General features: G+C 44.3%; 1 protein-coding gene across 16 annotated transcripts in view; it reads right to left on the reverse strand.

The window, feature by feature from the left end:
- The window catches only part of CADM1 (cell adhesion molecule 1), a 442,451-nt gene that overhangs the window by 27,675 nt on the left and 399,228 nt on the right, over positions 1-15,548 (reverse strand). For 10 of the 16 annotated variants that reach the window (XM_045038337.1, XM_045038336.1, XM_045038338.1 and 7 more), the window contains 3 exons: positions 13,634-13,733; positions 9,731-9,903; positions 5,045-5,128 (listed from right to left, as the gene is read on the reverse strand). In XM_045038337.1, the coding sequence (XP_044894272.1) occupies positions 5,045-5,128; positions 9,731-9,903; positions 13,634-13,733 (357 nt within the window). The remainder of the gene's footprint in view (positions 1-5,044; positions 5,129-9,730; positions 9,904-13,633; positions 13,734-15,548) is intronic. The other 6 variants (XM_045038335.1, XM_045038334.1, XM_045038332.1 and 3 more) reach the window with 1 other exon arrangement.

Below are 15,548 nucleotides of genomic sequence, written 5' to 3' on the forward strand. Positions count from 1 at the left end.
AAGCTGTCCACATTACGGGGGCTTGGTATTTGATGAATGAATGCCTAAAAGCAGCTAAGCATATACCCCTCGCACCACGCAAATATCACAGAGTGATATATATAACCCACATACCCCTAGCACAGAGTAGGAATCATTAAACCAAGACCCTGGAGAACAGCAGCGTTACATGAAGCAAGGCTCTCGACCGTAATTCTGTCTTAAGCACAGGTGTACTTCTTTCCTTCGTATGTAAGACGTGGAAAACATGTGCTATGGTGTTGGGACTTCCCTCGCTTGGCATACTCTGTGAACTATGGCTGCACTCTCCTTATTGTGACTGGATACACTTTACGCACACAATGGCTGACGACATTAGACTATGAAGCCAAACTAACGTGAGCCTGGGGTTGGGACCCACTTTCTCCAAGGTATACTGGGTTTTGAGTGCTTAGACATCCGTAAGAAAAACCTTGCTGTTTTCTTTCCCAAGAAACACAAACACTTCATTGGATACATACTTCTAAAAAGAGAAATACTCATTTAGAGATGACCTATTTCATGCCTGTGAAAGGATTTCTAAATGTGTTTCAGGATTTGGCCCTATAGCTATTCATCTCTTATTCTAAAGTGATTTTAGTGTTTTAATTTATGACAGTCACATGTGTAGTATGACCTGCATGTTGAACTCCCCCTGGGCCTGAATTTCCTACTTAAGCTGCTAAGGGTGTTTAAAACAGTGCTGAGTGCGGTCTAAGGTACATTCCTCGTTAAGCAACTAACTCCGGATGCAACTGGGCAGAGACAGTACAACATCCACATTATCTTGGGAGGGAAACACAAAATATTTTCCTAAGTTGACTACAGGGAAAAGTTGGATCCAACTGTTGGACAGGAGCAAAATCTGTCACCCCAGGAATAGGTAATTCTACGTACATCTCATACGCAAAGTCAACTAACTTCAAAGAAAATTCAAAACAAAATAAAATAAAACAACACCCCCCCCCACCCTCAGCCCCCCAGGAGGGTGGTAGGTTTTTCTTTGATTTTAATTTTGGAGAGAAATCTGCATGAAGGACTCTGACCCTGGGTAATGGTCTGGCTGTCTCTGTATTTTAACAGAGGACTCCAGGGACAATTTAGATTATGCAGTTTGCTCTTCAATATTACAGCATATATCTTCATGAATTAAACTACGTGGACAACTTGGCATGATATTAAAAAAAAAAAGGAAACGAAAAAAAAGGAAGTGGGGGCTTACCAATAGCAATAGTTGAAACAGAAGCATATGGTCGGAATGTCAATGTGCATGGGATGGAAGAGACAGAGAAGAAACTCAGGGCAAACCGCAATGAGACTCTGGATGGCTCCCATTTCAGTTGGGTCCCTCTAATGGTTTTTTATTTAGAAAGGGATTCTAATGATACTAAAGGCCTAATAGTTGTAAGGCTGCAACAAGGTCAATGTGGCAAGTTGACATCAAATATTCCTTTCAGGACTCTAGAGCCTTCAAAAAGTCCTCCCTAGAGAAAGCTACCGCTAGATGTGAGCCTTCACACAAAGGTCAGGAGACCGACTCCACGCAGAATGCACGGGACAGAGACGCCCAGCTCTTCCCCCCACCCCCACCCCGCCGGGTCTAGGACTCTAGGTGGCACCAGCACATCGGATTGGGCTCACAATTTCTTGCTTTCAAGGGTCCCCAGGATGAAGCTTTAATGTGCTTTTGAGGGAGTCGGGCGACTGGGGGACTCAGTGGTAGTGTGCCTCCCTGACAAGGGGAGCAATTCGATATCCTGCTTATGGAAGGTACAAAGTAACACAGGAACACTTCCTTTCAGAGAAATCAGAAATCAACTATGCCCTTCGAGTTTAAAAATATTTTTCTATTGCATTCGTACATTTTCTTGTAATGAAACTCTGACCTGGGCAATGGGTTTCAGTTATTGCATCTGAGTGGGAGGAAAGAAATGGATGGCTATGGGCTGCCTCTTTCTCTCTCTCTCTCTCTCTCTTTCTTTCTTTTCTTTCTTTCTTTCTTTCTTTCTTTCTTTCTTTCTTTCTTTCTTTCTTTCTTTCTTTCTTTCTTTCTTTCTTTCTATCTTTCTTTCTCTCTTTCTCTCTCTTTCTTTCTCTCTCTCTCTTTCTTTCTCTTTCTTTCTTTCTTTCTTTCTATCTTTCTTTCTCTCTCTCTCTCTCTCTCTCTTTCTTTCTCTCTCTCTTTCTTTCTTTCTTTCTTTCTTTCTTTCTTTCTTTCTTTCTTTCTTTCTTTCTTTCTTTCTTTCTTTCTTTCAAGCTCAGGCTTTATGTACGTTCCTGTCACTGGATTTAGCTGTTGCAGCTTTTAAGGCTAATGGGGGCTGTAATGCAGCAAACAGTGCAAGAGAGAAGAGTGCAAATTAATTTAGCTATCCATTTGTCAAGATCCAGTCTGGAAGATTTTTTAGGAACGAATCTTAATCTCAGGGATAGCCTGGACCTTTAAAATGGGACACACAATCATTCAGCTCCATAACCTTTAGTCTGTTTGAAGTAAGGAGCAAATGTTAAATTCCACAAGTGTACTTTCTGGGCAAGATAAATATATGTAACACTGCTTGTTAAGACGCAGGAAGCCCATACGATCACATCCGTTAAGGCAAGGGATTCTACAATGCTGTATGAGTGGCAATTTTACTTTATTCTTGGGTATGCCAGCAAGAATCTGGGTGCTCATTACCACAGATGCCTTTTGTGTGCAGAGAGGGTTCAAGCGCTAACGTTGAAAGGCTAAGGCACATCTACGAGATCATCATGCATCACGGGGAGACCCGAGGCCGGGAGCAGAGAGAGACAGAAGCAAAGACAAGCCCGTATGTAAAGGCAATTTGTATATGGACAGAAATGCAGCATTGTTTGTTTTTAAAATTTCCTCTTAACCAGAGTCTCTGTGGTTGGAACAGTGATCACAGAGAGTTGCAGCTGTTGAAGGACACAAGATTAGCTTTACTCTGGGGTGAAAAATTAAAGCTGTGGGTGGGGGGGGAGTAGTTCAGGGGTGCTAAGAAAGGTCTTAAAAAACAAAACAAAAACAAACCAAAAACCCAAACCAGCCTAAGCTAGCGAGAGGCTAGCCACGAATGAAAAGCATTGTTCCATGTAATGGAGAAATGGGGTGGGTATTTCTACAGAGTGAGTAAGACCTCCACTGCCTTGCAATACAGACCTGGCTAGCCACCTAGACGGAACCTTCTACAACAACGAGAGGTAATAAGGGCTGACTGATCCCTGGGCCCCTTCTGCAAAGATGAACAGACTACTTGCAAAGGACAGTGGTGGGTGGAGGTGTAATTCACACGGACATCCAAAGGGCCGTTCACGGGAAATTTCAAGGAAACCTGCCGTTAAGAGCTCCAGCCCAATTCAGTTTACAACCTGGATAAGGGGCAAGAGATCACAAAAGGTAAAAACCTAGCTCCTGGGAAGTCGATAGCCTGGCTGACCTGGAACCAGTTAGGCAGGAGCAGCTTTGCTGTGTTCAGGAATGAGACAGAAAGTGGGAGGAGTCTATGCGCCATGGGACCAAGCGGCAGAAAGAAGGACGTGGAAGAAGGGAAACAAATAGACACTGAAGGGAATTTAGGAAGCAGCCTGGGTGGAGCGGAGTTTAGAGTGAGACACAAAAACCAATTGATGGATTTTCAGAAGATTTTAAGTGAAGTGCAGGCACTGATGTTTTCATAATTAACCTTCAGAAAAACCCTCGCTAGTGGCTTTTTTTTTAAGGTTCTCTTTGTCCCACTGTGAAGGTTAGAGAAAGTGAAGAAAATGAGATCACGTGATCTATCGTCCTACTTCATGAACCTCCTCTTCCACGGAACACTCTGGATTTTTGTCACGCCTGTCTCACCGACTCCCACGAAAACCAAACACATCTCCAGAAAGTCAGTGTCAAGGATGGCTGCCCGATCTCGGGTGGTAAAGAGGGCCTACACACGGAGAACGATGACTTCAACATTCAGTGGTTTAGAAGAAGTCCCGTGATACGCCTGTGTCCTGGGGCACGTGGCTCAGAGACCTGGCAGTGTCTGCGGATAATGGAATGAAGCGGGAAAGCGGTCTTCTAAAGAGGTTATTATTATTATTTTTTTCCTCGCAGAATAACTACTTTTACGTGTTCTGGAGGAGGTACCTGTAAACAGTGGTTCGGGGAGTCCTTACCTAAGGAAATCTTACACATCTAGTAGACGTGATGCAGCCATGACCTTTCCCAGCTTAGCAGGTGGGAGAAGCATCAAGGCTCCCAGACGAGCCCCCTCAAGCAGGAGGAGAGCCGCTGGGTATCAGAAAGGGATGCATCGCATACCCTCTCCCTTGGTGGTCGGCAGACACAGGAGACAGTGAAACTCATTTTGGAGAGTTTCAGATAGTCCACCAAGATAAAGCCACAGAGTTACAGCAGCTGTGGCCGCCTCTTCCGCCTCTCCAACAGTTAACGGAGGGCAGCAAGGGGTACGTGGGTGCCCGGCACGGAGAAGACAGTGACTCCCCTCTGACCTCTTGACCCAGGCAACACAAACAGGTAGTAACACTGTCAGCAGATACTCTCTGGGGCAGGAAGGAGGGCGATGCATTTAGGAGCACAGCCCGCAGGGGCATGTTAAAGGGTGTGTATTTTCTTTCGTACGAACGAACGATGGAATGAAGACAAGGAGAAGATCCAAAGCCAGAATACTTACCATTTCATCAACCGTGGCTACGCCTAAGCTACCGACCGGCATGTTCTCTAATAGCCAGGCTGCTATGTACCCTAGCGTTTTGCTTTGAACGGGCATGCTGGAAAAGAGAATCCTCTTAGGCACAAGCTGCAAAATATCTCATCTACTGTTAAAGGCCTGGATGTTGAAGATTTTCTGAGGTCCTTAGGAGTCAACGTAAGAATAAAGTATCTAACGCCTCTGAAGTCCCCAAATAAAGGAACGGTTAAATTCCAAGGATTCAAAGGGAACCGTCAGCCTTCTTTGCATACATACCAGAAAGACAATATACATTCAGGACATTTTCAGTGGCAATGAAGGTACCGTACCTGTGATGATGGTAAGGATGGTGGTGGTGGTGGTGGTGGTGGTGGTGGTGGTGGTGGTGGTGGGAGGGATAGTTGTGGGGGGATCTGGATAAAAAAAAAAAAGGAAAATCAAACCCACAGTGCTGAACACAACAATGATCAGTAATGACAAAACGAAGGCATGAGGACACGGAGATGTTTGTCTGATGACTTCCCCCTCTGCAGCCACAAGCCTCCCTTCCCCGCCTTCCCCCAAAGAGTTGTGTCCTGTGATCCTAACCCAAAACCTTAAATGGAAAAACTGACACAAGAAGAAAAGAGATTTGCATTAATGAAGCGAACTAGGGATGAGGAGACGTGAAGGAGAGAAGGGAGGAGAAATCGAACCAGGACACCCCCACCCCAGTCTGATTTCAAAGGTGAGGTTAAGCCAGCCCCGCCCCCGAGAGGGTACAGCGACTGTCATTTCGTGTTATACTTTCGCAGATGGGAGAAAGGAGGAGGGGTGGTGCCGTTCTAAAGGGCTCCCGTCGGCCAAGGATGAGCGTGTTCCCGCTCCCCTGCTCTCCATGACGGCTAACTTCATTATTCCCCATCAATACATCCCAGCAGGAAGGAAAACTACTTCTACACACTTGTAATAAATACAAAGAAGACAGAATGTCACCGCTAAATATCAAGTTCCAGGCATGTGAGATTTTACCGAGATTTTATTTTTTAAAAGTCAATAAATTTTACAACTTATAAATATTAATACGTTAGTTGCCTTTGCTCCCGTTGAAAGCCTGACCTAAAGCGGAAGGTGGCGATAAAACCAAAAGACCGTCTTCCATCTTGTAAACAAGGGAACGAGGTATAAACGAGGCTTGACCCTCAAAGCCAGGAATCCCATAGGGAATCCTCCGTCAGATGTTTGCTACACTGTATATTCTTGTATCAGCTCAAAAATTATTTGGGGGACAGGGGAAGGGCAAATATGAAAGAGAAAAAAGAAAATCCTAAGCACAAATGATCAAACTGAATGTGTTAAATTGTCAGCAAGACTTTGAACTAAGCAATCATTCTGCTATAATAGCGCATAAGACGATTTGAAGGCTTTTGATTTTAAATTTTATCTAAAGCACGTCAACTTTTTCTCCCTGACACATCTGGTGTCCTTTTATCTCCAAGTGAGCTCTCAGATTGTCTAATTAATACATCAAAACTTTAATTATATACTGCACCTTTATTGGCTTTGCTACAACTTCCTGAAAGTTTGTGAAAACACTATCTTGGTGCCTGGTTGTAAGGTCTGCTTAAAATGATTCCTACTACTGATCAATAATCTGGGGTTTTAATTTTCCTCGTCAACTTCTCTCACGCACACGCAATGTAGGAATGTGTTAGGGAGGGCTCGGCAGCAAAGTGTTCTGTTCTATGGGAGACTTTGCTCATTGAAGGTGGGGACACGGGCAGTGTAAGAGCAGCCTCACCCACGAGTCCAAAAAGGAATTCATTAAAAAATAAATAATATCAAATCTCATCCTCCTCCAAGAAGCAGGCTGATGATTAAATTAGTGGTTTCAAACTACCCTTGTAGACAAACAGGCAGAATGTCGTCTGGCTCCTTGGACACTTTCTTATGGAGGCCCCAGGTAAGGAAGCATTCTGTGACCTAGCAGATCATTTGGACGCACCCACCCCTTGCTGTAGGCACTGGGACAGATACAGATGGCGAGGTGCGCTGGCCCCCGAGCCGAGCTCTGAAGACATCCTGTGCCTTCTCCTACCCACCTCAACTGTACCCAGGGACGTGCCTGCTGCCCAGCATGGGGGCAGCTAATGCGCTTCTTCTGTTCTGGTTCAATTACAGTACTTATCACCTGAAAAGGAACATCTGTACCCGAGAGACTTCCCCTGATACACTCTAATGCTATTTCTGTACCTACCTTTCCAAGTATTGGCACAGAACGTGTGATATCCACAATGCAATCAAAGGGGACCCGGAGGCCCGGTTTTGAAATACGATTTTGAAAATACGATTACGAACGAGGGGTGGGCCAGACTAACAAGGGCAGAGACTTCAGAAAAAAGGTCACGGGTCCCTTTCATTTTGTGAAAATCACACACTTCCAATTATTTTCATCACTACTGGGGTAACTGTTGTCCTTCACATCTGGCTCAAGTGACCCGTTAACAGCGAGAACCTCATTGCTCAGATCGTTTCTAGCAATAAGAGCAACGAGAGGCCACTATTTAAGAAAATACCGAGTTGGAGCTAATGAGCTGTGTTTGACACATCGAGGCTAAAAGAACCAAACCAAATGGGACTCAGGCACTAACCAGCTAGATTCTCCAAGTGTAGAAGCTACTTCCAGAGAATTAAACATTTTAAAGGCACGTTAATGCTTAGTTCATAAGGTACTTTGAAAATTACCCTGGTAGTACGAGAAATCACCTTTGAAAAGAAGAGCTACTCGCAATCTTCCCAAATTGCTAGAACATTTTATTAATAGACTAGCAACACCTCAGGTTGGTAGTCTAGCCCGCCGTGCCGAGCAGTGCTACTAGCTTAGACTGAGGGACGCAGGTAGCATAACGTGCCGGGGAGGTGTGTGTGTGTGTGTGTGTGTGTGTGTGTGTGTGTGTGTGCTCACCTAAACAGGTAGGTCGCTATGTTTCCTGGCTTTCAGTAACGCACTCTAGCCCAGAGAGTAAATTCTCAAAAACAGTCTTATGTTGGAGGGGGGCGTTCTACTGGGAAGCAGTGAGAATAAGAGGAACTACGAAGAAAGACACAAATGTCCCTGAAGACTTGGCAGTCGAAGTATCGTGGCTCTGAAACATAGTTAGCAACCCTGGGAACTTGGGCAGCTTATGTGATCTTTCTAAGCTTCATCTGCCATCTGTAAAATAGGATGAGGATCTTGTTACCTCCTGACGTTACTGTGGAGATTAGACGTGGTCATGCACGTGAAACAGTAGGACAAAGTGGGTGCTCGACAAATGCCAGCCAGAAGCCGGTATCCAAAATTATTCAACTGTATCTGCGGTCCATGAAATCCACAAAATGTTCCTTATCTTGAGATGTGGGAACAGCAGGTACATTAAATCAGAATTGCTTTTCCAAATAACTTAGACTTCTGAGTCCAGGAAGCAAACCGTAGACCAGTGGGAAATTTGCCCCTGGTTTTGCTCACTGTAAACCTGGGAGTGGCATCGGAGGGGACTTGCAGGAGGCTCAAACCCTCACGCAGAGAGAGCAGAAGGGGTGTGGAAGCAGAAGAGAGGGATATGCCTCCCACTCCCCTTTTGCACGAACAGACTCTGAACAGTCTGAGGACCAAGGTGGCTCCGTGGAACGTCAACTGAGAATAGGGCATGTGGCACCCCCTCGCACCTAAAGGAACAGCCATCCCCCTCTCCTCGGCTCTCTTAACCCCTGGGCAGGACTGACGCCATTACACATGCGGACCACAGACAACATGGGTATAGTGTCCAAAAGAAAAGAAATCTCAGAAGTCTACAAATAAGGTGAGTGGATGTGATCCTGTAATTCTGCATTATGTTGAAAGAGAAAAACAAACAAACAAAACCTTAAGTACAGGTTAAGGATTAAATTGCCACATCTGTGTTGATGTGTTATAAAGCATGCTTCTATGCCTTCAAAAGGAGTGACTCCTACTTTCTTCGTAAGGAAGGTGGCCAGGTTCTAGGACATAAAGGTATAAATATTCTGTGGGTATAGTTGTGTGCGTATAGGTGTAGATTCCCATATACTTACACTTGGATTATTTACCGTGCTAACATGGAGAAGGAAACATACACACATATCCATAGATTTATAAGATACTGAAAATTTCATGCCTATGGTCACTCACTCCGGGTCATGTCAGTTCATGACTATGCTTCCCGGCATAAAACCAACCAAGAGACTTCAACTGGCCAGAAGAAACTCAATTTGCCATCTTAAGACTAGAGGAATGCAGTGCATTCCTCAACTAAGTTGAGAATATTCAACATACACAAAATGGACAATAAGCTATAAATGTGAAAAAGTTTAAAATGTCTGACACATAGATGTTCAATGAATATTTGCTGGGTTAGAGGACGTAATTCATGATAATATGCTTTAATAATCCTGTAAAAAGATATTCAGAAAACAGACAAATTAAAAAAAAATGCATTCGTGTCTAAAGGAGTAGCTATTGGTGGTTTATGTAGCTACCAAGGACCTTATATATATATTTTTTTTTCCCAAGTATTTACTGGCTTGTGACATCTTCTGGAATGTAATAGCTTCATGCTGAAAACAGGATACTTGTGTTCATCAAAGCAGGAGAAAGCCTAGCTGAGGTTTCACAGGGAAATACCACTGGGAATAAACTTTCTGAGCTAAATAGCCATTAATTGGCAAGGCTGAATTTTGCAGTCATTATTTCTAACATCATCTCCATTGCTTGTGCCTGAGGACACAGCTTTCCTACTCAGCATGACCAGGGACTGTGATCTAGCAGGAAAGCCCCGCGATTAGAGGGAGAGAAGAAAAGTCACTGCCCTCCCAGGTGGAGACACTGGGGTCCACCTCAGGCCAGGCTTCTTTAAGTTTTTGAAGAAAACACACTGGCTTTCGGTTTTCAACTTGACCAAAAGCTCTGAGAGTGATTTGCAAGCAGCGGCTACATGTGAATGAGTCTGGTAGAGGGAGTGTTTTATCTTTGCACGTACCGTAAACATACAGCATATAATCCGAGTGAGCTTTCCCCACTATGTTGGAAGCTTCACAGCGGTATGTACCATTATCTGTTTTGTTTAGGTTATTGATGAACAGGTTGGGCCCGGACAGGACGGCGTGTTGAGGCATTTCGTCATCGACTCTAACCCAGGTCACCATCACAGGCCTGCAGAGGAGAGAGGAAGAAGACAGGTGGCTTTAACATCTCCCACCAAGATGTCTGCGTCGGCTTCTCACCCACGCATTGAATGAGTCACATGCAGGGTGACACGATTAGAGAGGGCCCTGCTGGACATATTTTCAGTTCACAGAATTACAGCTGTGAAGTCCTCCCCCCCAACAAAATCTGTGTGGAATATACTTTTTGGCCAACATTATCAGGTGTTGAAAAACCTTCAATAGGACCACAAGCTGGAGCCTCATTATTTCTGGTTCATCTTTAAAAATCAGCAAATAAACCAATGTGCCCTATTTTTATGTCCCTGCTGTGTGGTTTCACACCAATTCAGACAGGACAGAGCTCACCCGTTGTTAATCATCTCATTAATTAGGGGGAAAAATCAAATTCTTGGCTAGTGATATAACCATTAATCTGATGGTTACTAAATACCAAGACCCTTGCTTAGAAGCCAGTTGTGATCTTTAAATGGATTTGGAAGCATAAGAGACTCTTAAAAACTGAGAACAAACTGAGGGTTGATGGGGGGTGAGAGGGAGGGGAGGGTGGGTGATGGGTATCGAGGAGGGCACCTTTTGGGATGAGCACTGGGTATTGTATGGAAACCAATTTGACAATAAACTTCATATATTGAAAAAAATAAAAGAATTTTAAAAAATGGATTTGGAGTTTTGCAAAAATAAATGGATTTTTTTTTTTTTTTTTTTTACATCTGAACACTGCTTTCTTTTGTCCTCTGCATTGGAAAAGCCACCTCTATTCATTCTAGAAGATGCAATCACTTCCTTTCTCCGTTAGCCTTGCTCATAACCTGCCTCTTTCAACCCAGTCCACCTTTTCTGTGTGTTCCTTGGCAAAATGCCTTGCTTTGCTGGCTCTCCAAGCCCCACACACTGTTACCCTCCCCCTCTGGGTGCACTGGCAGGCCCTGTGGCTCAAGGGTGAGGCTTCCGGGTCAGTCACTGAGGGGCACATCTCCACATGGGCTCCTTATGGCACTTTTTCAGAGGCATGTTGTACCATGTTTGGGGGGCATGGGTGGCTCAGTCGGTTAAGCATCCGACTCACTTCAGGTCATGATCTCATGGTTCATGAGTTCGAGCCCCTGCATTGGGCTCTGTGCTCTCAGTGTGTTGCCTGCTTTGGATCCTCGGTCTTTCTTTCTCTGCACCTTCCCCACACACTCTCTCTCTCAAAAAAATAAATAAACATTAAAAAATAAGTAAATAAAGTATCACATTTGTGTCCATCAGGGAAAAGCAAATTTCACAAGATGCTCCAGAGCCAAAACTGCACACGCAGAGCATCTTTCAAACTCACTGACTCTAAAACTCCCATTCTTCAAGACAGCTCCCTCAACCTCCTGTGAAACTGGGACCACAGGGAGGACTGTGCCTGAAACTTTCATTTTGTTTTTCTTTAAATTAAAAAAATAATAATGTTTATTTTTGAGAGAGAGAGCAAGCAGGGGAGGGGCAGAGAAAGAGGGAGATACAGTATCAGAAGCAGGCTCCAGGCTCTGAGCTGTCAGCACAGAGCCCGACGCAGGGCTTGAACTCACAGACCTCGAGATCATGACCTCAGCCGAAGTCAGACGCTTAACCGACGAAGCCACCCAGGCGCCCCTGAAACTTTCATTTTAAAGGAAGGGCACTGGAGACACGAGAACAGTGGTACCTTCCTTTCGGTCCCTGCTGCTACCTCCACGAGCGGTGACATGACAAGACCCAAGCTTAATGATGAACCAACACTCAAGTTAGCCCTGTCAAGTAGCATTCCAATTTTCAAATGGGATGTGAAGTTACAATTTTTCTTTAATTACACATGGGCTTGTCATCACAACCCAGTAAATTATTTAAAAATTAGCACTGCATATGTCCCCCCCCTTGCAGGCAATGGAAAATGGGTCTGCCCGGCCATCAGATCTAATGCCCTGCTGCTTGACAGCTGAAACAATCAGTGGGGGTAAGTGCTGAGAATATTCACAACATTTAATGGCAAGTTAAATTACCATTTTTATTGTATGCAATTTCTTGAGAAAACAAATAGGTAATATGCTGGAAGGGATAGCAGAGTAACGGGTGCTGGCTCATACGACCACACACTCGTTCCGATTTGAGAAGAGGAACAGACAAATACCCTCTCTGGCATAAATGTCCTGAAGGAAACATGTAATTTTCTGTCCCCATGGCACATTCGATTGAACGCAGTACCTTCTTCTGGGGGGAAAAATACAGAAACAAAATATAGGCTAGCAAAGCCATCTCCGGTAAATGTGGTTAATGTGGCTGTATACAGTGGCAAGAGGCCTGTGAGAATTCTCTTTTTCTCCACCGGATTGTTTTGGAGGTAAGACAGGCCACGGACTAAGGCATAATCCAGTTTACAAAAAGAAAAATCTGAATCTTCTTCAGAGTTCAAAGGAGACAAAGACCACTCTGCCAAAGCTTACAGTGTTTCAGAGCAAGTAACTTTGAAACGGCAGAGGAAAAGCGAAACAGAGCCAGGACCACCTCCTATTTCCTAAAGGTCATCTTTAACACCCCGAAGGGTTAGTGGAGACAGACGTAGATTCTGGTCCACAGAGAGGGAAGCACAAAACAGGGAGGGTTGAAGCGGGAAGAGGGCGGACAGCAGCCAGCATCCCCCTGGGTTCCCCTGTTCTCTTGTCATGGATCACTCCTCAGCCATCACGGGGACAGTGTTTCCAGAGATCCCGGGGGAAGCTTTGGTGAGACGCTCACAGCATGAGGACTGCGATCTTGATGTTGGTTAGCAAAACTCTGAGGGGGAAAAGAATCCTAGCACAGGGACGGCAGAGGGAGCTCAAAACAGAGTTTACTGTTGGGGACCACTCAGAGTTTGAGGGCTCCTAATCCCAACATTGACTCGTTCCAGCTCATGATTCCATGGATTGTTTTTTTCCCCTAAGAAACAGCTCAAAACCATCTTCACTCTCCTGGGAAGATGAGAGTCTCTCCTCTCCCCGGACCAAACTGAACGAGGTCTAAAGTGGCCCCACTGCATGGCTGTGATGAGCTACTGTGGTCCCTCTCATTCACTTGCATGCAGTTGACAGGGAAGCAACTTCCTTGTACATTTCAGTCAAATAAGAGGGTTAGTACATTCTTTCTTTTACGCAATGGTGTGTAATATGTTGCTTGAGAAAAGTTCTGGGACAATTCCTTACCAACAAAAATATTCCCATGAGTCACTTTTATTTGAGAGAAGGAGAAGCAAAATTAAAGGTAGGGCAAATTCATTTTCCAACGGCTGGCCCTAATCACAGCGGCTTAATTTAAGTCTGAAAACCGTCTTTCCAGCAGCTTAGACATTAACACAGAAGGTAGCAGATATATCATTAGATTGTGGGCATACTAAAAATTTATTAGGATTATTTTCTTGTGAGAGAAGATAGTTCTGGCAATCGTGTTGATGATAATAAAATAGAATTAGCTGAGATTTCAATCTTAGCTGGCATTTCATTTTTCTCCCAATCCTGACCATTAAGAACCAACCACAGATATTTATTCCCCCTTTCACTGAATATTCCTTATTTCATAAAACAAAACAAAACAAAACAAAACAAAACAAAAAAAACCTTCCATCCTTTACAGCAGGAGACAGGTGACAGGCTGGTGAGTTGCAAATGCACATCTCCGTGTTGTGACATTTACTGCTCATGACCCTCTTGCCAACCTTGGCCTTCAGAACTTACTGGGGCTTCCCGATGGCTTCACATGTTAACTCGAGCGCATCCCCTTCCCGGGTTAGGCCTTGTAGAGGATAAGTCATCTGAATATGCACTTGAGGCTTATCTGTGTGACAACAACACAAAGTACAATGTTTAGCAAATGGTATCAGGCAAAAAATCAGACTTGCAAGCCGCCACAAACCCCACACCACCAGCACTTGCTCTCTCCCCATCCTCATGCCTTCACTAACATCCTCCTAATTAGTTAGTAATCCTGGCATTTGCTCAAATTAAATTGACTAATAACTCTAAGGAGTGAACCGTGAGTAGATAAGAGATTCATAAGCCAACCGCGCCACATCAAACGTTTCCTGTGAAATACATTTTGTTACATTGAAGTTTATCTCCAAACTCACTCAAGCTAAAGGAAACTCATTTGCCTTCATGCTGAGGTGAAGCCACAGATATTTGTGGTGCTCAGAATTGATACATTTTATCATATATCACATATTACTATGTGACAATATGTTGTGACAATGCATATTAATAAGTTTGCCTCTTCTATGCTCTTGATTTCAAATGGGAAAGGCAAAACTTCTGAATTCCACTCTAATGCCCTTAAGAATGAAGAACTGGGAGGTTCTGGTGGTCCCAGTGAAACTCTTTGATGTCTCAATGTATACATGTGAGAAGGAAGGAAACTGACAGGTGCTGAGAGCCTACTATGGTGGGAACCATCATTGGTGGTGGAATAAGCCAGTTTTAGGGATGAGAACACTGGTACCCAGAGGATGAAGTAGCTAGACCAGGGTCCTAGGGATGACTTAACGAGAGACAGCCCTGCGAATGTTGGGATTACTGGTTCAAAACTACATTTCCCAATGGCCATCCAAAATTAAAACCAAGTACAGCATCCTAAGGCAGTCAAGGACTCCAGTAAGTGACACAAGTATTCTTATATAGATTAGCTACTGAAAAACTGTGTTTGGACCTTGTAGGGGTACGCGTAGGAGCCATGAATGACAGGAGCTGTGGCGCACAGGGAGGGAACCAAAAGGGGTTGGGATTAACTTAGATATATTACACAGATATATTTACCAACAAAACCTGAATGGAATCGGGAGGCTGTTTTTTTTTGTTTTTGTTTTTGTTTTTTTCTGTGCTGAACTAACAAGCTATTAATCCCTAAATCAGTTTTCTCATTTAATTCTGTGGCTTTGTAAATGTATATTTTTGGAAATGTACCCAAGAGTAATAAATGTGAGAGGGCAAGACATCACTTGGCTGAAAGGTCAAAACAATTTCCATAACTTTACTTTCTCAGACAATCATACCACCTAAACAACAGCTCCTTGGCCTTTTACAAGCAGTGCTTAGCTCATTAACATTCATCCTATGGACTGAGAGAGAAATCAGAAATATGGCAGGGCTCAACTGATCTGGGCCCATACGCAGCTAACAAAGCTGCACGAGGGAGTCCTCTCTGGGGTGGTTGCTTTCCAGACGCATTTGTACAGTCTCGTTCCCATCACAGATCTTTCTCTTATGTCTCTGGAACCCATGTGGCATTGCAAACCTTTTAAGAGAGGCTTCTTGTATACCACTGCGCCCTGCACGCTGTGAACTGGTAATGCTCTCTGGGAAGCTAAGTCACCTGCCGGAGGATAGAAGTTAGCAGCCCCCAAAGCTCCAGCAGACCCTCGCAAGTAACACGGCTGTATCCTTGGACTTGTTGGCAAAGGCAATGTTTGGGAGCAAAATGGTGTGGAGGTTTCCGGGGTACTGGTAACTGGGTTGGGAAAGCAGTCACTTGAGAAAGGCAGAAATACTCAGGATAAACAGGATGACCTTGAATGGGGACTGGCTGCTGGGCAAAGGCAAGAGGTCCTGGGCACCGTTCTACAGACTACAGCTTACACTAAACACAAAAATTGGGTGA

The sequence above is a fragment of the Felis catus genome, chromosome D1 (assembly GCF_018350175.1).
Source record: "Felis catus isolate Fca126 chromosome D1, F.catus_Fca126_mat1.0, whole genome shotgun sequence".
NCBI classification, from domain to species: domain Eukaryota; kingdom Metazoa; phylum Chordata; class Mammalia; order Carnivora; family Felidae; genus Felis; species Felis catus.